General features: G+C 41.1%; 1 protein-coding gene across 3 annotated transcripts in view; it reads left to right on the forward strand.

The window, feature by feature from the left end:
- tnxbb (tenascin XBb) overlaps positions 1-23,803 on the forward strand; it is a 109,235-nt gene that overhangs the window by 71,639 nt on the left and 13,793 nt on the right. For 2 of the 3 annotated variants that reach the window (XM_078176031.1, XM_078176032.1), the window contains exons 7-10: positions 4,951-5,104; positions 8,436-8,705; positions 10,498-14,367; positions 20,214-20,336. In XM_078176031.1, coding sequence (XP_078032157.1) covers positions 4,951-5,104; positions 8,436-8,705; positions 10,498-14,367; positions 20,214-20,336 — 4,417 coding nt within the window. The remainder of the gene's footprint in view (positions 1-4,950; positions 5,105-8,435; positions 8,706-10,497; positions 14,368-20,213; positions 20,337-23,803) is intronic. The other variant, XM_033637131.2, reaches the window with a different exon arrangement.

A 23,803-nucleotide genomic window follows, 5' to 3' on the forward strand; every position in this document is an offset into this window, starting at 1 on the left:
AGCCACTGTTGTTGCCACTTGAATACAAATGAAGTACCAAAAAATAGTTTAGTATGGACATAATATGGTATGCCTAATACAGTTTAGTATAGTTTAATATAAATAAAGTATAATATTTAACAGAATATGTTAATAAATTGACATGTTTATACAGCCTATATTTATTTTAACATTGTGGTTGGTTTTATATCTGCTTTCACACATGATCAAAATGTTCAAATAAATGGAACCAAACAGAGAAAAACCTTTAGAGATTTATTTTGCAGCAGGAGAACAATCATAAACATGCAGAGTGAAAGTCACGCAGTGGCCCAGTTAGACCTCCTCGTGTCCAGACAGAATCACAATCCCTGAATGTCCCGCGGAGACGCCACAGAGCCTCGACTTGTTTTAAAGTGTATCATGAATTTATTGGAGCCTCAGTTTTAATGATGTCACCCTCATTCATATGGAAATGGATGAAAGCGTTTTTCTGACACAAGGACGCTGATCCAGGATGACCTCCATCACCAGGCAGCCAACAAAGCAATCAGCATGGCAACCAGCTGTGGTCCATTTACTTTACAACACGGTATCCATTCATTAGAAACGCCAGCCCAGTGCTCCCAGTTGAGTAACTGGTGAGTAAGCCTTTTAATTCATGGGAAGTTTCAGGCTTTCCAACAGATAAATTGAATAATAAGAGCTTTGTGCAGCGTGAAATGATGCTGACTGAAATTATGGGATTGAGAAAACCTAAGAACACAGAGTCACGACAGAGTCTGTAATGACATGGCCATAATCAGAGATACAAGAACTATTTTGTTTCCCAATCAGATAATAGGAAAAACATGGTTTTAATAGCATTTTTATTTATTGTGATGTTATTTATTGGAGTATTTTCAAATGTTTCATATCCCTTAAAAGGATACTTCACCGATTTTCACCTAGCTTTGTATCAAAACAATGTGGGCAGTATAGATGAAATGTGTTAAACTTTCCTCCATCTAACCAATGTCTAGATATCCCCCCCCCCCCCCCCCCCACAGTGAAACTGGATGACATATTTTACATCATTTGGCGGAGCTTCACTGGCCCTCGGGGCTGTTGCTCAAACTACAGGCTGTTCTGGCACATTTTCGCATTGCCCGCCACCTATGCTGCCAGCACTGTGGATATAAAGAGTATAGAAGCAGATTATCTCAAACTCTGAATAAAATTTGATCAAACGTGCTGTGTTTAGCTATTATAGTGAGAGTTTTTAAACAGGAAGTGAGCGCCATACTCTTTCCTGCAGACAAGTGAAGACAAAGACCAAAAACACGGAGGCAGCCACCCACATTTTCAGAGAGTGAATCCTTTTTCATTGTACAGTAGCACCCAGGTCATTTACTCAGCCCTTTCTTGCCGTGCTCTCTCTCTCTGTGTTTATCAAACCACAAATGAGACAAGAATTAGCTGCTAGCCACCCTGCGATCTCTCCACCTCTACTACTACTTCAACTACTACTTCAACGGGTGCAGGGTGGAACTAATGCTTGAAACTGACCAGTGCAAACTCCCCAGTGCTTGGTGTCACAGTGGGCTGGTGGCTAGTGGCAGGGTTGGGTCTAACCTTTGCAACAGCAGCAACAGAAAGTTTGCTTTGGTGGGTAGGTGGGGCTGCCTGGCCACATGCAGCTGGGCTTTGCGTTGGCTGGATTCAGGTTGCTGTGGCCACTGACTGGGGATTCATCTTCAGAGCTGCTGCCCGCCCATAGCGGTGGGGAGTGAGGCAGAGGACTCACAATAATTCATTTAGCTAGATAAATGTGAACTTAAAACTGCAGCCATTTGCCCTTAGCTCCAGTTAGCAGAAGGCTATACTATTAATGTTTTCTCTCCATCTATGAAACTCTTACCGATATTGTTACATGTTTTGTTTCATTAATTGTCAGACTCTCCTTTAGACTCTCTTTTTGATAAATAGGCAAAGTAGGCAGTTGCCAATGCTGGAATAACATCTTTCTCTGCAGAATTCTCTGCCTTTGAATCAGACTTTCACCATCCGAAGGGTCATTCACACACATCTGCATTTGAAGAACAGCCAATAGGAACGCCCTCTCTGAAATTACCTGTGATTGGTCAAAGTCTCCTGTCAGAGATTTTCTAAAGCCTGAAAGCAGCCAAAAGGAGGTGCAGAAGTCTCGTTTCAGTCCACTTGAATGACAATATGCCCAACGTTTATAACGGGATATTTGCCATAACAAAACTGCCTACCTCAGCTTTAACGTGGCTAATAGTGTTCATTGTCAATGTACTTTGCATGCTCCTTTGTATTGTTTCCTCACATTGTACTGCTGTCTGAGGAGCCCCTTTACTGTTAACCACAGCACAGTGCATCATCTTGTAGATTTCCGAACTTTTATTTTTAGAAAATGGGATTTTAAATTCCCCTTCTGGGTGCAGCAATCACTGAATTTATAATGTCAACATTCAATCACATAAAAACAAACAAATAAAAAAAAACATTGATTGCAGTACAAGAAACAAAAGGAGGAGTTTAAGGACTTTCCCTCAGGATTGTTTCTGTTCTGCTTCGGTACACTCGGATTTTGGAAACTCAAGAATGTCAAAACACATCAGAGCGAGTGTCTCTGCCACACACACACACACACACACACACACACACACACACACATACACACACACACACAGGCGCCCTGCAGACAGCACAGTGTTTCCACTCACTCTCTCTTCATGAACCTTAATGATGATGATAACATTGTGATTTTTGTCATTATTACTATGAATGGAATTAATTATCAGTGAGGGAGGAAACAAGAGAAGACACAGCCTCTGCTGGTCCTCCACTGTGCAGCACTTCAGTAACAGTTTCACTGTTCAAACTGGGTCATTGTCATGTGCTGATGGATCAGATGTGACGCTGTGTTCAACTCAGAAAGACTCAGGAAATCCTGAGAGGCGAATAAATTAAAGGTTACAAGGAAGACATGTCAGATTATATCAGCTGCAGTCCAAATCATAAATAAAATAGTTTGTAAACAATTTATAATTTTACTGTTTGGCTATTTAATATCTTCTCTGTAACTTCTTATTTTGGGTGAAACCTGCTAAAACTAATAACAAAAAGATTAATTTTTAGTTTAATCCATATATTTGGTTTAATCCGTAAGATTTCACTTAATTTAATAAACTTGTCTGCTCAGAGAGAAATTATTTCAGCTACTTTATATATAATCAATTCACAAATATAATATATGTAAATAACTATTGTTTATTTTTGGACTAATTGTGTCATGTTTGTAAAGACTTGCAGTATCAACAAATTATACAGGTTTGCAGATACTGCTTGGGGGGAAAAAAACTACCCAGTACTGTAGTCACTGCAGTATTTTCTTAATTTATTTTTTATATAAAGATATAGACTATACACTGTGCATGGCTTATGTCTTTATCTAAAATATAAATAAATAAATTAGGTATTAAACAAATGCAGTTGACAGTTTAAATGCATTAGAAGAGAAACAGAAATTATTCTTTAAAATGTATTTAATATTTATTTAACTAAGTAACTTTACTGCATTCTTCACATTTCTGGGTTTTGTGTTTATTTATTTTATGCTGTTTTGGAAATCTTTAATTTTTTTTAAAATTTATTTTCATTCATTCATTCATTCATTCATTTTTCTTATTTATTCTCATTCTTTTTCCTTTATTGGACATGACAGGTTCAGGCTAATTTTCATCTGCAGTACCTGGCAGGTTGATGGTATATTTGTAGGCCTATATAAGAAAAAGACATTAAAATAACATACGAAAGCACAGAAACACAAGCACAGATAAAAGCAGATTGATGGCATGTCCATAGAGTGCCCCTATGAGCAAAGAACAAGCATATAACTATAGACAAAAGCACATAGCAAGGCACACAGGCAAAAACAACAAGACAAGCACTATCAATGATACAATGACATAACCATGTAACCAAAGACATTAAGAATGTACTATACAAAAGTACAACATAGATCAAACAAACACACAGAGGCACAAAGCAAAGCACATAACCAAGGACAACAGCACACAAGCACAATTAGCAAGACAGTGACATAACCATAAAACCAAAGCACATTAAGGAAAACGTATTATACAAAAGCACATAAGCCCCAACATGCAGTAAGAAAATTAGGTAATTCAGATCATGACAACATGTTTGATTGTCCAGTAACCACTGTTTTATTGATTTGAAGAATGAATTGTGATGATTCTATGGGTACTTGTCTTTGTTTCCTTTGCTACTAATGTTTATTGCTAAATATGTGTATTGTTAGGGTGTGCTGAATAGTAAGCAATATACAGTACAGTACGCAGTTCTGCTATCTACAACCTCAAATTTAGTTAATATTTCAGTCTGTTTGAGCCATTAAAGGATTAATTCCAGATACTTTAAAGTCTTAAGGCTTACTGTTGGCCCAATTATGCCACTGCTTGAAGGCTGAGATGAGGTTGATGCCAGGCTCAGGAACCACATGGTCAGTAATTGTGGTGTTGCCTCTGGTCATTGCGGTCTTGGTGCCCTAGCTGAAGTCATCAGCAGACGTAATGCCTGATGTTTGTATTTGGCTTGTTCTGCCTTTCTTTGTTTTATTGATAATGTGTGATCTGAAATTGTTTTTTTATGTTGTGAAGAGAAAGATAAGTGATCACTTTGTGGAAGCTAATGAGGATCCAAATAAGGAATATTCCATCCCTGATGTTTTTGCAGTGGTGGTCTCATTAAGCTGCTGTGCACTATCACATCTCAGTCAATGTCTTGCAAAGTCTGCATGTATGGAAATATGAAGGAAACCTGCCAGAGTGGTCAAGAGGTTGGACAGATCCATCAGTATATCAGTGTTTTGCTGGTGGACTTTAAAAAGTGATTCATGCTGATTTTTTATTAACTCTCACTGTCATCATTCTGCCCAAACAGAAGGAGAGTGACCAGCAGATCAATGTGCAGGTGGAGGGCAGCCTGACCACCTTCACCCAGACGGGCCTAGCAGCTGGTCAGGATTACACCGCCAGCATCACCGGAGAGATCGACGGCAGGAGAGGAGCCGAGAGCTCCACTGAATTCATGACCCGTGAGCTCCTTATTTTTATTTATGCTTACTTACTTAAATTAAGCAATTAGTTTCAGGGTCAACAATGTGTACTAGCAGCCCAGTCACCAGAGGAAAATGTTGGCATTGTACGTTTCTGCAAACCACAAATACAATACATTTGTACATACAGTACAGGCCAAAAGTTTGGACACACCTTCTCATTCAATGCGTTTTCTTTATTTTCATGACTATTTACATTGTAGATTCTCACTGAAGGCATCAAAACTATGAATGAACACATGTGGAGTTATGTACTTAACAAAAAAAGGTGAAATAACTGAAAACATGTTTTATATTCTAGTTTCTTCAAAATAGCCACCCTTTGCTCTGATTACTGCTTTGCACACTCTTGGCATTCTCTCCATGAGCTTCAAGAGGTAGTCACCTGAAATGGTTTTCCAACAGTCTTGAAGGAGTTCCCAGAGGTGTTTAGCACTTGTTGGCCCCTTTGCCTTCACTCTGCGGTCCAGCTCACCCCAAACCATCTCGATTGGGTTCAGGTCCGGTGACTGTGGAGGCCAGGTCATCTGCCGCAGCACTCCATCACTCTTCTTCTTGGTCAAATAGCCCTTACACAGCCTGGAGGTGTGTTTGGGGTCATTGTCCTGTTGAAAAATAAATGATCGTCCAACTAAACGCAAACCGGATGGGATGGCATGTCGCTGCAGGATGCTGTGGTAGCCATGCTGGTTCAGTGTGCCTTCACTTTTGAATAAATCCCCAACAGTGTCACCAGCAAAACACCCCCACACCATCACACCTCCTCCTCCATGCTTCACAGTGGGAACCAGGCATGTGGAATCCATCCGTTCACCTTTTCTGCGTCTCACAAAGACACGGCGGTTGGAACCAAAGATCTCAAATTTGGACTCATCAGACCAAAGCACAGATTTCCACTGGTCTAATGTCCATTCCTTGTGTTTCTTGGCCCAAACAAATCTCTTCTGCTTGTTGCCTCTCCTTAGCAGTGGTTTCCTAGCAGCTATTTGACCATGAAGGCCTGATTCGCGCAGTCTCCTCTTAACAGTTGTTCTAGAGATGGGTCTGCTGCTAGAACTCTGTGTGGCATTCATCTGGTCTCTGATCTGAGCTGCTGTTAACTTGCGATTTCTGAGGCTGGTGACTCGGATGAACTTATCCTCAGAAGCAGAGGTGACTCTTGGTCTTCCTTTCCTGGGTCAGTCCTCATGTGTGCCAGTTTGGTTGTAGCGCTTGATGGTTTTTGCGACTCCACTTGGGGACACATTTAAAGTTTTTGCAATTTTCTGGACTGACTGACCTTCATTTCTTAAAGTAATGATGGCCACTCGTTTTTCTTTAGTTAGCTGATTGGTTCTTGCCATAATATGAATTTTAACAGTTGTCCAATAGGGCTGTCGGCTGTGTATTAACCTGACTTCTGCACAACACAACTGATGGTCCCAACCCCATTGATAAAGCAAGAAATTCCACTAATTAACCCTGATAAGGCACACCTGTGAAGTGGAAACCATTTCAGGTGACTACCTCTTGAAGCTCATCGAGAGAATGCCAAGAGTGTGCAAAGCAGTAATCAGAGTAAAGGGTGGCTATTTTGAAGAAACTAGAATATAAAACATGTTTTCAGTTATTGCACCTTTTTTTGTTAAGTACATAACTCCACATGTGTTCATTCATAGTTTTGATGCCTTCAGTGAGAATCTACAATGTAAATAGTCATGAAAATAAAGAAAACGCATTGAATGAGAAGGTGTGTCCAAACTTTTGGCCTGTACTGTATATATATTATCATATAATATAATATATGAACAGACTTTGTCATCTGGAGCCGGAGGGGATCACACCTAGGCAAGACACCCACCAAGCTGCAGACCATGTTCAAGACCAACAAATAACAAAGCGAGTTGTTCTTTAGCGAGTCATTGCTGTGTTTCCAGTGTTTTTATCCGACCCATGGCTTTTTTGTTACATAAAGCAGTTGTTTTTTACTAAGACACCACCGCATTTCCTGCTATGATGATGCTGCAAAAAGTGGTTATTTTTTACTGAGACATTGCTGCCTTCCCTACCAGGACAGTGCCACCAAAAGTGATCGTTTTTTAACAAGACTTCCCTGCATTTCTGGCCAAGATAGTGACACAAACATGGTTGTTATTTACCGAGACATTGCTGCTTTTCCTACCAGGATAGTGCAATGAAAAGCAGTAATCAACCAAGATATTGCTGTGTTTCCAGCCAGCATAGTGACTCAAAAGCAATTGGTTTTACAGTGAAATCACTGCTTTTCCTGCTGAGATAGTAGCACAAAAGGCAGGTATTTTAAGCCAAAAGATGATCTTTTCCCTAACCATAACCAAGTGTTTTTGTCCGTAAGCCTAACCACACATTAACCACTGGGTTGTTGAAGTTTCAATGTATCCGCAATAACGTAAATGTAACGTATCCGTGGTTGGCAGAAACATACCATAGCATTGTTTCTGTCAAATGGGCTGGTATTAGACGAGAGAACAGACACACATGGTTCTGTGTCTCTCTTCTTGGGCAAAAAAGTAAAAAGCAGAAACTATTTTTTTAACACCTGGTTGTTTATTTCCTTATTAAATATAATTTGTTATCTTGTGGTCAGTCAGTGTCATAATATCTTGAACTTTCCTAAAATGTTTCTTTATTGTCTGGTTTACAGTAATAACGTATCTCGGTGTCACACTGCTACAGTAGTGAAGTAGAGTTTCATGTCTTGTAATGATCTAAAAAGCTGTTTCAGCGATTTTTCTACATTTCTGGGGGAATCTGAAATCAACATTTTAAAAGAAGGATATTGATAAGCAGTACAAAATATATGCTACAGCTTCATTACAAGAATATTGGTATCCATATCTGCATTATGAAAAGCCCCATTCATCAAATATGGCAAATGCTGAAACCATGAATATATTACAGTTGACAGTAATGCTTACAAATGTAAAATGTCCCAACGTAAGTGCAGTTTACTGGTTAGAAAACGGAGCTTCTGACCAACGTATTGGCAGATGTGAGCAGCTTAAATCGCTCAACTGGCAAAGAGAATTTAAACATTTCCCTCTCACTGCCCTTCCTGTGAACGATGTAATCTGTGGCAGCTGCTGCAGGAAGGCTGTGAACAGGAAGGCTGAGGTTTGCAGAAGTCTAACTGTGACTTCAGAAAAGGAGAGACAAGGGAAATGTGCTGAGCCAAGTCTGCAGGGTAAATTAAATGTGGATGCTTGTGTACCTGCTCACACAGCTACATGTTACCTGGCAGAATAGAGGTTGTAAAACTGGAAATTTTGTCTTTTCCCTTCTTCTTTCTCAGTCATCTCCGGTCCCACTAACCTCCGAGCCGTCAAGACGACCTCCACATCTGCAGTGGTCCAGTGGGAGCAGTCACAGGGTGAGATTCACAAGTACCGTTTGACCGTAACGCCCAATGACAGAGCAGGAAAGAGTCAAGAAATGATCATCCCAGCTGGCCAAGACTCCGCCCACATCCAGCAGCTGGAAGCGGGGCGTTTGTATGACATCATACTGGTAGCGGAGAAGGGCACGAGTCAGAGTAAACCAGCAACCACCCAGGTTACTCCAGGTGAGTAGGAACAAAGTTTATCTGAACTGCTGACGTCAATGACATCTTATTTTATCTCCTCACATGTCACAGTGGTGTTCAAGATGTCAAACAGTGATGGCCCCGATTAAAGACAATTCTGATTATAAGTTGAACTCCTCTTTTCAGACAGCTGTTTTTAAAGTTTCCCTTATTACTCCAAAGATATGACAGTCCTGATCCCTGAAACCTTTTACTAAATAAAGAACCAAATATGGATTAATGTGCCACTGAAAATAGTCCCCAACAAATGCACTATTCCCTCCTGTTTTAGGAAATTGCTTTTACTACTTTTTTTAAAATTAATTTGTAAAATTGTGAGATAGTTTTAATAGGCTGTGATTTCAGCTCATATGAGTTTGGAGCTAAGAGCCACAAACAGAAAGTCCAAAAGTGTTGAGAGATGAATTAATGAGTTTTGTGTCTTTTTAATGTGATTTGAGTAAGGAAAAATATGGAATAAAACCCGACTTACTCTTTATTAAGTTTTAAGTTTGGTCCCTCTCCAGACACATTTTAAAGTAATACTAATGTTTAACTTGTTTTTCACACATAATAGTTAAAAAAACACTTAAAGGGTCTGGAAGCAGATCTGATCTTTTTTCCTCATTGAGAAATTCATTAGCTGTAAGTTTTTCATTTCACTTTCTCCAGTGCTGTTAGTGTAAAAGAGTAGTGCGCATCAAGATAACTAGCATTAAAGAAAACATAAGAGAGATTCAGTCATACATGTTTGAGCTTCAGTCAGACCCATACTCAGATGTCCAAAATCAACAACTAGCAGACGTAAAAGAACTGTAGGTGTAGTTAGCATCTTTTATGTTGCTGGCAGAGGCTGACGCCACATTAGTGGTTGTGAAACATGATATCTGGTACAATGGGGTATTTTGTAGATAGTGGAAGGAAGCTCCAGGATCATCCAAAAATGGCACTCTCTGCTATGTTTGCTGTCATTATGCTAAAGCTAACTCTGCTCTGTGTACTTACAAGTCCCCTCAGCACTGGAGGGTTCAGGTTTCTTTGTTAGTGTTATGTTAAAGAAGTCTGTTCCCCTGTCAATAAGTTTCCCGTACTGGACAGTGATTGGCTTGTGTATTAATGATATACCTAATCTAGCTCACCCAGCGTACATTTGAATCTCAGATTTTTAGGGATATTACACCCCCCCCCCCCCCCCCCCAAAGAGGAATGTAAACGCCTCTCTAATGGCAAACTTTGCAGAAATACAAGTCCGTATTGTCAAGGTCAGACATAAACAGAAGTTTAAATAAAACCTTTCTGAGTGGAGGGGGACTTTAAGATCTAAAAAAAATTCTCCAAAACAAGCTATGTTCATTGATACTTTGACCTTGCACATGCTCATCGTGAGCAAGTCAAATATTCAGGTGAAAACACACTTGCTAGTTCACTTGTTAGTTTCAGAAGAAAATATTCCGTAAATTGCTCCCTTTTCCTGAACTCGGTCCTGCTATTTTCCTCTCAGTGGTGTAACAGACACCATGTTGAATTCCTCTGTCAAAGCTTAACATTAATTATATTTTAATTTTCTCCTTGCAGGTTCTACATGGAGATCACTGTAAAAAGTTGTTTTTTTGTTGCTCATGCATATTAACTGACAAACTACTGTTAATCAGGTTTCCTTAAAAGTATCAAAATTATTATTAAAACTGATTTTCTTCCTTTATTAGACATGATCTCTTCTGGATTATTAACAGCAGCAGCATATGATGACCTTAACAATGAATCCAAATGCTCACTCCCTTCACATCTTTAGGGAAGATATTACCAGGGGTTACCACAGCAGCTTTGACCATGCAGATCACATTAGCACCTGGACAAGATGTTGAAGACAGAGACCAAGAGGTTAACCCATCGCCTGAGGTGCAAGTCTTTGACCAACAGGGGAGGAGGGAGGATGGGAGCGAGGCTGACTCTATAAATAAAGTCGGAAGTATCGATGGACCAAACAGAGACTCCTCAACCTCTGTGACTGCAAAAACTAAACCTCTGGTCAGCAGAATGGTGGCAGTAAATGGCACCAGGCCCAGAGTCCCTGGAAGGCCCACATTGTACAAGAAGCCAAATGTCTCAGGCCCTTTCCGTTTCAACACAACCAGAGTTGTGCCTGGACGGAAAAAGGTTGGCCCAGGCCCTTTGAAAAAGCCCCCAGTGGGGCAGAAGAAGAAGGCACCAATATTACCCAAAAAACTAAAACCAGGTGTCCACACTATTGGAGACAGGACAATAGCTTTGACTGTGAGAGACCCAAGTGTAGATGCATCACCCAGTGAGAGGAGGGATGACAAGAATCCAGCTAAAATGTCTGGGACTAATTCAGATACAAACAGACAAAGTAGCTCAGAGGAACCAACTGTCGGTTCCAAAGAGCAACCAGATGTTGGCATGGCAGGCCAAGGAAATGACACTGCTCCAGTGTCTTCAGAGCCAACTAGGACTGTTCAAAGCCAAGAAAAGAAATGTATGAACAAAGTTAAAGTGACACACATCAGATTACCCCATCGGGGCAGAGGCAGCGGGTGTAGAGGGGATGGAACAGTGCTAGTTGGACAGACACCAGGTTCAGATCAAGGTTCTTCTGGAGCAGATGATTTGAAACCCTTGTCTGAAGAGACAGACCTCGACTATACACCAGACCCTTTACATAAACTCCTAACTGACACTTCTGACAGTTTGAATATCACAACATTTTCTGTTCACCTGTCTAACCCATCGAACCTCTCTGTTAATGCAGAAACAGTGAGAAGGCAGATTTTCAGGGGACTGAAGCCATTGGCACCATCCTTGTCCGAGTCTTCACGTTTATCATCATCGCATTCATCAACCTTGCAATCATCGTCATCACATTCATCATCACCCCTTTCCAGCTCTGATGAATCAGGTTCAGTTGGCAGCAATGAACTAGATGCTGAAAACAGCAGAAATAAACCTGAAATTACATCACCTGAAGACCAAAAACTACCACCCACAGGAAAAGGTGGCGCACCTCTTTTCCACCCAACACCTCCAAAACATTCATATATTACGTCAGCTGGAGACAGAAAACCACCACCATCATTATCATTGGCATCAGCTCCATCCTCATCTTCTTCAGCACCACCTTTATCATCATCAACTACAGCACCATCATCATTACTACAGTCCTCAGCTGCACCATTGTCATTATTGCCATCATCTTCATCCTCACCCTCTTTAGCACCACCTTTATCATCATCAACAGAAGGACCATCTTTGCTGACAAATTTTATTTCACCATCTCTGTCATCATCACCTTCATCTCCATCACCGTCCCTTTCCAGCTCAGATAAATCCGGTTCAGTTGGAAGCAATGAACAAGATGCAGATAACAGCAGAATTACAACTGACGTTACATCACCTGAAGACAGAAAACTACCACCCTTAGGAAAAGGTGGCGCACCTCTTTTCCGCCGAACACCTGCAAAACATGGACACATACGTCGCCCACACCCAAATTTTGGATCATTTCAGAACAAAACCCGTCTAAATTTAAGAGATCCTCACCTTTCAACTCCTCATTTGAAACTCACCCTGAGAAAAGAGACAGAGACTAGACATGCATCCACAAGTGAATTATCGTCTCCATTATCATCATCTGCTTCAGAGGAATCTTCCTTAGTTGAAGCAATTGCAGCAGTGAGGGATTCAAGTGCAGACAAAGATTGGGCAACTACACCCACATCCTCTGGAATTGAACAATTGCAGAAAAAGATGCCAACAGAAAGAGGACGAATCCCAATGCGGCATCTTCCTCCAAAAGGAGGATACGTGCGTCGGATAAACTTTGGACCATTTCAGAACCGCACTCGTCCAAATTTGAGGCTGCGGCCTCCCTCAGCTCGACCTTTAAATCCTGCATCAGAAACAAAGAGAGATCATATATCTTCCACTGAATTACCAGCCACTTCTGTTTCCAAAGAACCATATCCAGCTAAAGGTGCAGGGCCAATAGTAGCAGAGAATGAAGACAGAGTTGGGACAAGAATATCCTCAACAAACATGTCCACTGAATTTAATCAGACCCTCAGAGGAAGTGGAGTGCCTTCCTCTCATCGCCCAACCACCAAAATTGGTCATTTCCATCACCCGCAACTGCATGGTGGACGTGTCCAAAACAAAACCCGTATAAACCTGAGACCACCCCAACATCCACAAAGAGGTCCCATGCGCAAGCCTCTTCCAACCAAAAACCTGAATGGAGGCAGCAGCATTCCTGTTGGAAGTCGGTTTAGCCAATTAAAAAAGGATACCACCCCTAAAATCCAAGAAAAACAATCAGGAAGCCAGGCTATACCCATGCCTACCCAAAGAGTCCAGTTAGAAAAGGATACTACTCCTGAAATCCAAGATAACCAATCAGGAGGCCAGGCTGCCCCCATGCCTACCCAAAGAGTCCAATTAGAAAAGAATAGTACCCCTGAAACCCCAGATAATCAATCAGAAGAGCAGGCTGCCCCCATGCCTACCCAACGAGTCCAATTAGAAATGGAGAGTATTCCTGAAATCCAAGATAATCAACTGGGAGAGCAGGCTGCCCCCATGCCTACCCAACGAGTCCAATTAGAAATGGAGAGTATTCCTGAAATCCAAGACAATCAACTGGGAGAGCAGGCTGCCCCCATGCCTACCCAAGGATTCCAAATTGAACAATCAGGGGAACAGCACACTGCAGAGGTAACTCCAAGAGCCCAGACAGATGGCCATGTCACCACCATCAGACCACAGATTAACAAATCAGAAGAGGGGAACAATGCTCCAGTCCAAACTACAAAATCTGGGGAAGAAGAAAATATCATACCAGATTCAACCACTGACATCCATAAAGAAAGAGTAATTGCTGGCAAAAATATTGGCACTACAAGTCGAGGTAGACTGATGACCAGTCAAACTGCCTCTGATTCAAGATATGGAACCCCAAAACGAGTCACACTTCCAAAGAAACCACCGATGAAAGGACCACATCAGACTCAAATAAGACACTACAACAGTGGGAGCCAAAGAAGACAGGATACAAAAGCACACAATACTACAAAACGGTTGTTTGGCAGGAGACCCGAACAAAGAAGAAGTGAGGATTCAAAACCTCAGGCTGGATCTGATGTTTCTTCTGGAGTTACAAGGGAACCTCTTGACTATGTTGGAGTGACAAACCGGACCTCAGATGGATTTACACTCATATGGGACTCACCCGAAGAGAAGTATAAAAACTTTGTTGTGACAAGCCAAAATGTTGAGAAAGATGAAGGGCCAAAGCCGAAGGAAAGCAAGAACAATCTGGAAGAAGACCAAGGAAGTCCTAAGAAACAAGGTGGCAATAGAGAGGAGGAAGGAAAGCATCAACCAACCAAAGAAACAGAATCAGAAAATGGAGGCAGTGAAGGTGAAAACAGAGTACCTGAAAGTGTCTCTACACAAGTTCGGAAGATCCAAAGCAGCTCAAAAGCCAAACCTGTAACAGGAAGTGGTGAAATCTTCAAAAAAGTTGTTCCTGGTTCAGCTCGATCCTTCCAGTTTGAGAATCTGCCTCCTCAGACGGAGTACACCGTGACCTTGCTTGGAAAGGGTCCTGGCTTGCTGTCCAAACTGCACAAGCTTGTCATCAGTACAGGTACAAGCCATTGTGACAGTGTGTAGAACAACCTTAATCACTACTGCACAATGCTACATTACTGTCAATGTTGTGAAGTCCTCTACAGAAAATGTGCTCTTTTCACTTCGCTCTGCCTTAGAATAAAAAACTGTTCACGCACACATTCTTTATCTTTACTGCACCACGTCTTGTGCTGATTTAAACAAAAATGCATTTGTTGACTAATTGTCACTTGTGTTAAGTGTGACTGAAAATGTTTGCTCACCCACTAAATGCTTCCTCCATGTTCATTTCAAGAGTCCAAGTGCTGTGGTGCTCTTGAAAACTGTAAGCTTGTGATTTACAGTTTCACCCATGTATTTGTTATTTAATCACTGATCTGGTAATGACATAACCTGTTTTGTTTGTTTTCAGTGATGTTCAAAATGTCTATCAAGTGGTTGTTTTTTGTATTAATGCAGTGTTTGTGTACTCATATGTCAACTTTCATGAATATATGAAATATTCATGAATTAGTCATAATAATCGGCATTCTCAACCACACACACTCAGTTATTTGATGTCAAACCTCAGATGTGCATTGACACTTTGTTAAACTGTTAGCTAGCTAGCTTGTTGTGGCTTGTAGTTTCAGGTTAACATTTGCATCAGTTGTCCTTAGCATGTTGGTTATGTTAGCTTGCAAAGTGTCCAGTTTAGCAAACCTGTAGATGATTTTTTGTTTGGTTCTCAGTTCGACACTTACTGGATCTTGAGTAATAAAGAAGTTGAGGTCACGCCATGTTAAAGTTTTTGGACAGGGGCGCCATCTTGTGAGGGCCACACTGTGTTACCTGTGCCTGCTCAAAGTATCCTCATACAACAGTTCATTTATATGATATCTAAAGGATTAGCACCCCACAAGTTATGCACTTAGCATAAAGTTACATGCTTAATTTGAAGTTACTTAAATTAGGTTTTAGGAAAAGAAACATGGTGATGACGTACCTTAAAATAACTCCAAATTTACTTGCTTTTTATGGTCCCAAACATCAGTCTCCTTGGGGAAAGTCCTGGGGAAATGTCTTTTGTTTGTCGTATAGAAATTGTGGTGCTTTATTTTTCGTTGGAAAATGTTCTAAAAGTGCACGAGAACAGCCAGGTCTGCTACTTGGTCAAGCAAAAATATTTGGACAAACATAAAAAGCAACATAGATCTATAAGACCTGGCAGCATGGATGTATTTAAAAAACTGGACACAGCATTGGAGGAGGGGCCCTGTTCCTGTGAAAGTTTCTCAGTGGCGCAAGAAGCCAAAAAAGTTCCAACCTTCCAAATGTAAAATTACTCGAATTGTTGGGCTCATAGAGCAAAGGCACTAGCCTATAGACTTTTACCAGCCAAGCAAATTAATTTCCGGTTTAGCTCTCCACTAACTTAAATGGGGATAAAATAAATTAATCATATGGCTCTTCTAGACTTTTGAAATGTTGAACCAATAGATCAAATTTTGGCAATGAAACAAGACCTTTGCTGGGGGTTATGACACTCAAAAAATGTATCCACTGATTTACAGACCTCTCTTTCACAATGTCTGTGGAAAAAAAGTCTTTCTGGGCCTTATGCCATCACATGTTGGACCCATAAGTTGTAATTTCATTGTTTGGCCACTACGAAAATTGGCTTCGAGGCTTGCTTGGTAGCCCAGGCCTGGATTACAAACCCCGATGCACTACCTCCACTCACATACCCAGACAGCATAACTATATCATTTTGAAGCAAGTGTATACACTTTGGTAACAGAGTATGTAACTCACAAGATGGCACCACTGTCCCACACAGCATGATATATCTTTGATTTCTCTATATTTACTGCTTAAAGAGGCTTAAAGAAATAAATTCTCCATCAAAGTATTGAGCAGATTTTATGCAAATATATAGGAGTTCACCAATTCTGTTTCACCAAACCTTAACTAAGTAATGGATTGTAACAAAGTACATTTACTTTAGTACTGTACTCTGGAGTACTTGTATTGTAGTATTTCCTCCGTTCCACTCTTTACCTTTACTCCACTCCATTCCAGAGGGATATGTTGTTGTTTTTACTGAGATGTTTTGATGTAAATTAAACTTCTCAACAGTATGTTTTAGTAAAGCTAAAACAATTAGTGGGTAGACAGAAATTGAATTGGCAACCATTCTGATATTTGTAAAAGTGATTTTTCCATGTAAATGTGAAGATTTGCTGTTTCAATGCAAGGCTTATACTTGTAATAGAGTAGTTTTACTATGTGGTATTAGTATTTAAGTGAAGTAAGAAATGATAATTAAAAAAAAATACACAAACAGCTACAAGCCACATTGATAAATGACTTCCAGGACTTCAGACTGGCAGCAGACTGAGAACTTTATCCAGTGTCACTTCATTGAGACAGTTTATTAACTGAGTTGACATCAAATGAGAGCTCAACAGTAACAACATAACAACACAATTCATTCACTGCTGCTCTGGTTTTCTCTCATTCAGGGTAAGCTAACAGCCAGCTTCACTGACACCTCTTCACCTCTCACCCAAACCAGGGTAAGACCACAGCTGGTCTCTGTACGTTTGGTCTGTCTTCACCTCTTACAAGAAAAATAAATTAAAGAACAAATCAAAGTTAAATGTGAATATTTTATAATTAACAAGTGGATCAGATTGACAGCATGGTCCCTATTTAAGGGGACAGTTCACCTCAAAATAAAAAAACCCAACATATTTTTCCTCTTACCTGTAGTGCTATTTATCAGTCTGGATTGTTTTGGTGTGAGTTGCAGAGAGTTGGAGATCGTAAGTTCTATATCGTAGGCAACTGGACTTGCTTGCGTTTCTTGAAGACGTTTCGCCTCTCATCCAAGAAGCTTCGTCAGTTCTAAATGACTGGTACAAAGTTGCAGGCTTTAAATTCTGTGTGGTGTTGTTCAACAAACACCACTTTAAACCCAGTAATACACTGAGACAGAAACTTGTCCACCCCAAGGACAAAACACCCAGACATAAGCAGAGTAATGCAGTGTATGCAGTTCAGTGCAGCCAGGAATGCACAGATTTATACATTGGGGAAACAAAACAACCACTCCACAAGCGCATGGCACAGCACAGGAGAGCCAGCTCCTCAGGTCAAGACTCAGCTGTCCACCTACATCTACAGGAGAAGGGACACTCCTTTGAGGACAGCAACGTGCACATCTTGGATAGGGAGGAAAGATGGTTTGAAAGAGGAGTCAAAGAAGCCACCTACATCAAGCTGGAATTACCATCGTTAAATAGGGGGGGTGGCTTACGACACCACTTATCACCCACCTACAATACAGTCTTGGGGTCTCTTCCCAGATGACTTCACACCCATTCAACCCTGGTCCCACCTGACCCTAACAGCTCACATGGTGGCCAGGTGGGTCAACGACTCACATTGTGACCTTAACGACTCTGAAACTAAGGGCTCACATGTGACCCGTACGATTCTGTAAGGGTTCCCACCCACACAGGATTTAAAGCCTGCAATTTCGTCATTTAGAAATGAAGAAGCTTCTTGGATGAGAGTTAGAAACGCAAGCAAGACCAGTTGCCTACGATTTAGCACTTACGATTACCATGACCTGGATGACTGAGAATCTTCACCGACCAGAGAGTTGGAGGTATCGGTTGTAGACATGTCTGCCTTCTCTCTAATATAATAGAATTAGATGGCACTCTGCTTGTGGTGCTCAAAGGGCCAAAAAATACATTTGAAAAACTCAACAGCAATGTCTCTTTCCAGAAATCATGACCTGGTCACTCAAGATAATCCACAGACCTTGTTGTGAGCAGTTTCATGTCAGAGTTATTTTCGTCCTACCAAACTACACCCAACAACCGCATCGCTGCATAGAAGGACGTGTGCATCTACTCATGGACATGAAACTATTGTTTGTGACAGCGCGAGATGTAGATATTAATGGCATCCCCCACAGCTGCGCTGTAACATTAGCTTATTAGCTCAGTGGTGCTAGGTGTACGAGCAGTAGGTGCACACTTCCTTCTGCATGGTGATATGGTTGGTGTAGTTGATGAAAAGAAACTAGATCCTACACAAAACTGCTTGCAACAAGGTCTGTGGATTATCTTGAGTAACCAGGTCATGATTTCTGGAAAGAGACATTGCTGTTGAGTTTTTCAAATGTTTTTTTTTTTTTTGGCCCTTTGAGCACCACAAGTGAAGTGCTAAGTATTTATTGCTGAAATGTAAACACCACTGCATTAATAGCATTGATTCATCTGTCTGAATTTATTTGTTGTAAATTTACCTATTTGAAATCAAAAGTTAATTTCTTGATTTGCAGTTTCAAAGCTGAAATCAAATACTTTTTCAATGTTAACAAATCCAGCTCCAAAATTTTATTTTTTTTAAAATTAGAAATATATATTTAGGTTCCTTAAATTTGATTGGTCAAATTCAGATCAAAAATTCAAACAGACAAAATTGAATTAATAAAAACAATTGCCTTTTCTGTCCTGGGCTGGAAGATGCCATTTGAAAATTTTCAACTTGAACTTGTCAGGCTCTTCATCAGACTGATGCTTGAAACGTTACTTCTATTCGAATAAATTCGACTGAACATTGGAGCCCTGCAGTGTGCGAACTGTTTCTTTTGTCTTCTTTTGTATGCACTGTCTTCGGCTCAGCACCTGCCCGTTTTTGGTTTGGATGTGTGTGTGGACTTCTTTGTATGTGAACATTGAATAAACAATTCAAATTTACCTTTTGAAGTTGCCAATCAAGAAATTTCATATTTTAATTTCAAAGGCATGAATTCACAACAAATAGAATTAGATACATTTATTTCCAAAGTAAAATACTTAAATGCTTTGAATTCAGTGGTCTTTAAATTTTGATATTCAGTTAAAATACAATGACTTATGTCTCTTATATGCTTCCATTCTAAACAATCTAGACTGATAAATAGCACTATGGGTAAAAAGGAAAAATATGTGTTATTGATTTGGGGCTGAATTGTCCATTTCACTTAAGAGGTATTACAAAGACAGTCTAGCTATTTCATTTTAATACAAAAGTGCAAGTGTTACACTATGTATTAAGCTATTGACAAGGAAATCGTCTCAGAAATGCATTTCAGGACACATGCAAAACTGTTGTCAATTAGTTCAGTGACTCTATTTTAATCTGTTTTAAGAGTTATGAGTGTGGTTTTACCAGGAAAATCATTCACACCACAGTGAGGTTGAAAAAGCGCAAAATAATTCTCCAACGCTTAAATCTTCTATGTTGAATTAATATCTGAATGTATTTGTTTTCATTCATCCTGTGAAACTTTATTCTTCCTTTGTTTTGACATCCTTCACTCCTGCCTCGCTTTTATTTTCAGGTTTGAGCGACCGGCTAACTATTGAATATCATCTTTCTTTCCTTCGCTGCTGTCCAGGATCCATCACCTGCATTTGATTGTTATAATTAATTACTGTATGTCTGTATATGATTTGTATACTGTATATATGTTTGCACTGTACATATATACACACAAACTCGCCGGAGCACTAATTGCAAATGTGTGGATGAATAAATAATAATGTACACACACTGTTTTCACTTTCTTAGTGGCCAATTTTGTCATCTTTTCATGAAACCTGCTACACTATCTGTCCAAAGTTACTAGTTTTATCTTCTTTACTTCATCTCTTACTGCTCTCTTTCCTTTTATTTTACCTGCTCTGTCTTCTTATTCCTGTTTCATCTGTTTTTCTTCATGTTTCCTCTTTTCTTTTATTTCTTCCTCTTCTTTTCTTCCCTTCCTTTCTTTCCCTTACTTTCATCTACCTCTCTTATGGTATTCTTCGTACCATTCAGGCCCGGAGCCTCCGACGGACATTGTCTTCAGCGAAGTGACAGATAACTCTCTGACGGTGTCGTGGACCAAACCTAAGACTCCCATCAGTGGTTTCAAGGTCACCTACACACACACAGATGAGGGTGAGAGCTGACATCTATGTTTAATTAAAATGCACTCAATAATATCATATAACAAGTGTTTTGGTATGTTGTTTCCTCTGCCAAGACTTTCTATATCAATTAACTTTAATTCTATCAATAATTCAACCTTATAATAAGCTACAAAGGAATACTTCACCCACTAAATGACAGTTAATATAATTTAAATACTCACCGTGTGTGTCCTTGAATCTGTGAAGAAAACTTTGCATTTCTCGCATACCTCCATGGTGAACAGAGAATCCCAAAAACTAAGAAAATTCTTGATGGATAGAAGTAATCACTGTAAACCCCAATCCATCCATGACACAAAATTTTAATGTATAGCATACACAAACGCCCTGGATTGTCAAAATGACATGAAAACTTTATGCTCACATGACTTAAAAACTCACTTTATGCAGCCAATTTCACCTAATTAGTTTGAGGCCAATAAACAACACTATTATTGTGTACCTAACATGTTGTATCATGGTGGGGCTCAATGGGCTTGCCGTGAGATCATGGGCTCTAGTTGCCCGGCGCAGCACAGGATGGCGCAGGGTGGTGAACCCCGCGCAGAGCTAGTTTTGAGCAGCGCAACCCGAGGCGCGCTCAGTTTGGTAGTTTGGCAGACCGAGGTGCGCTGAGATGGGTGTGGCGGCGCAGCAGGGGGAGGTGTCGACAGATCCAGCTTGGCGCAGTGACAGTTTCGTGCCAAAAGGCTTCCTGAAGGTGCGCTAAAAGCTCGCCAGCTGAAACCAGGTCTATTGTCAGCGCAGGCGGAGCACAGCCGGTGTAAGCCGAAGTTTGGCTGACCGGCGGACAGTGCGCACACGTCACCAAAACCTCACAGGCAGGTTTCCAGAGTATCAGGCACATTAACAATGCAATAAATAGCCACAAACCACTATTCAATGCAACTATCTGCAATCAGCACATAAATATATCTCTATATCGACTGTCCCGTCACATCTGATGTCAGATCAAAGGGGATTGGCACCGTTTGGCACGTGTAATGGAAACCCAACCTGATTTGTTTAACACAGCTGCAAACTAATGAGTTCACATCCCTCTCAGCCAACCACAAACAGCCACAGCATCAGATAGGGAGTATATATTCAGCAACTGTCATCTTAGAAAAGTCAAAAGAAAAGAAACAGAGTGAGACGGCGAGAGAGAAAGAGAGAGCGTGCGCGCACGTGAGAAACGCAAAATTGATTTACAATTGTGGTGACCTCCTCCCAGGCTACCTTTGCATCATCTGCTCGCAGTTTCGTATATTCGGACACTGCCAGCTTGGACCTCCCGGACCAAAACATCAGTTTCCTCCTGGGAGAAGTTTGGCCGTCTGACGCTGCTGCTCTCTTCTGCCATGGCGAATTGAGTAAACTCTCATTACGCCTTTGCGCGCCGCATTTAAGGGCGAGGAGAGGGGCTCATTTGATTGGTGTGATGTGTGTAAAACCCACTCCACGCCTTCTCTCCTCCCTCTTTCCGACTTGCGCAGGTAGGAGGGACGGAGGTGGGAAAGAGGAGTAGCTGCGCCAGGCGCACGGTGTGCCAAACTTGCAAAATCCACCTGGCCACACCCAGTTGGCGAAGCGCAGGTGCACTGCGCCCCCACCTCGCCTGGTCTGCGAAACTAGAGCCCAGTGTGTTTAAGGCCATAAGTTAAGGCCATGAGTTAAGCCATATACACAGTTTGTGATTTCCTGTCTGTGTAGATATTAGAGAGTCTCACAGTTGCATTAAGGTGAAATTAAATGTTGTGTCTGACGTACTCTAGTCTTCCGACCACTCAAAGGCCTACTTTACACTACATGGTTCAAGTGACCCAGATCAGATCTGTAACATGAACGTGTAAACAGGAAAAAAACGCATGATATCGGATATTGTCAGATCAGATTCAGGCCTCCTTCATATGTGGAAATATATCGGATATGAATCAGATATCTGCCAATAGGTCTGTGATCTAAACAGACAGATCGGATATTTCCTGGCAAACCACGTCGTACATCATGAATAATGCGACGACAGCGCATTTTGATGACGTGCTCATGAGCAAGGGAAAGGCAAGGCTATTCAAGAGAAGGCTGAGACACGGGGTCAAACATGGGGGGATTGCACATGCGCAGTGTAACTTGAGCTGCGATGCTGGAGGGTGACAACAGGGGCGCTAGATAAAAAGCGCAGGATCCACTCAGGCGATCAAGGAGTGCGCTTGGTGCGGTCTGCTTGAAACAAACATCCCCCTTATTCTGCAGTCTCACGCCATCTACTGAGCCTTTGAGGAAGTGCAGACCAGATTTTACTACGCATGTGCAATCCCCCCATGTTTGACCCCGTGTCTCAGCCTTCTCTTGAATAGCCTTGGGGAAAGGAAGGAAAGCCAAATAAATCGCACGTCAATCAAAAACTATGAACCAAAAAAAGTACAATCTATCCCAAGTGAGACAAACTGCTTGATCCCTGTCTCCAGTGTACCAGCAGAGAACCTGCAGAACCGAATCAGCGAAAAAACACACTGGGCTAAGCCTCTCTACCTGAGCAGCTGAAGCTGCGGCTCGTACCCTCAACACACAGACACACAGACTGTCTGTACGCTGCGTTTCTATCTTTTTTAAAAAAAAGTCTTTCTTTCTTTCTTTCTTTCTGTCAGCAACATACACTCCTAACACAGGACAGATTGTTTTTATTGACTGAGTTGATTATTAAACCATAGTGATGTGTGGATCGGCTCTGATAGCACCCGAATCAGCATGTACGTATCCATCATCCAGCCACACCCGTCCTCAGCTGCACGGACATTTCCATCGCTCTAGTTACCTTTTTAAATTATGTGGAGCAGCGCCAGCTTTTCAGGTGATTTATTCTTTAACAATTAACTTCAAATATTTAAAGTTAGTCCTTAAAATTGCTTTCAGTAATGTAAACATTTCCATGCGCGCAGTAATGTCACTGTAGTAAATACCGTGGGACATTTACATAGTGGTCAAGAGTGCTGGACCGGAAGTGTCGCACAAAAAAAATGGAAGCTGGCTGCGTTCTGTTTTGCCTCCGTGTTTCCGTGAAAAATAAGGTGAATAGAACATGTAAACCGCAGTCAGGAAAAATCAGATATAGGCAACGAATCGGAATTGGGCATCAAGACATGGTCGTGTAAAGGCAGCCTTTAAGTGCTTTTTTTACACTACATGTCACATTCACCCATTCACACACACTCACACACTGGTGGCCAAGGCTACCATACATGGTGCCACCTGCTACTCAGTAGCTATTCATACACTCACACTCCAATGGAACAGCTACTGGGAGCAATTTGGGTTCGGTACCTTCCCCAGTAATACTTCAACATGCAGAATGGAGGAGCCGATCTTCCAATTAGTGGACAACCCGCTCTACCTCTGAGCCACTGCCACCCAAATGCAAGGTGTTTTCAAAAAAGTTGAGTGAGCGAATTGGGGTTT

This window comes from Epinephelus lanceolatus, chromosome 16, assembly GCF_041903045.1.
Source record: "Epinephelus lanceolatus isolate andai-2023 chromosome 16, ASM4190304v1, whole genome shotgun sequence".
NCBI classification, from domain to species: Eukaryota; Metazoa; Chordata; class Actinopteri; order Perciformes; family Serranidae; genus Epinephelus; species Epinephelus lanceolatus.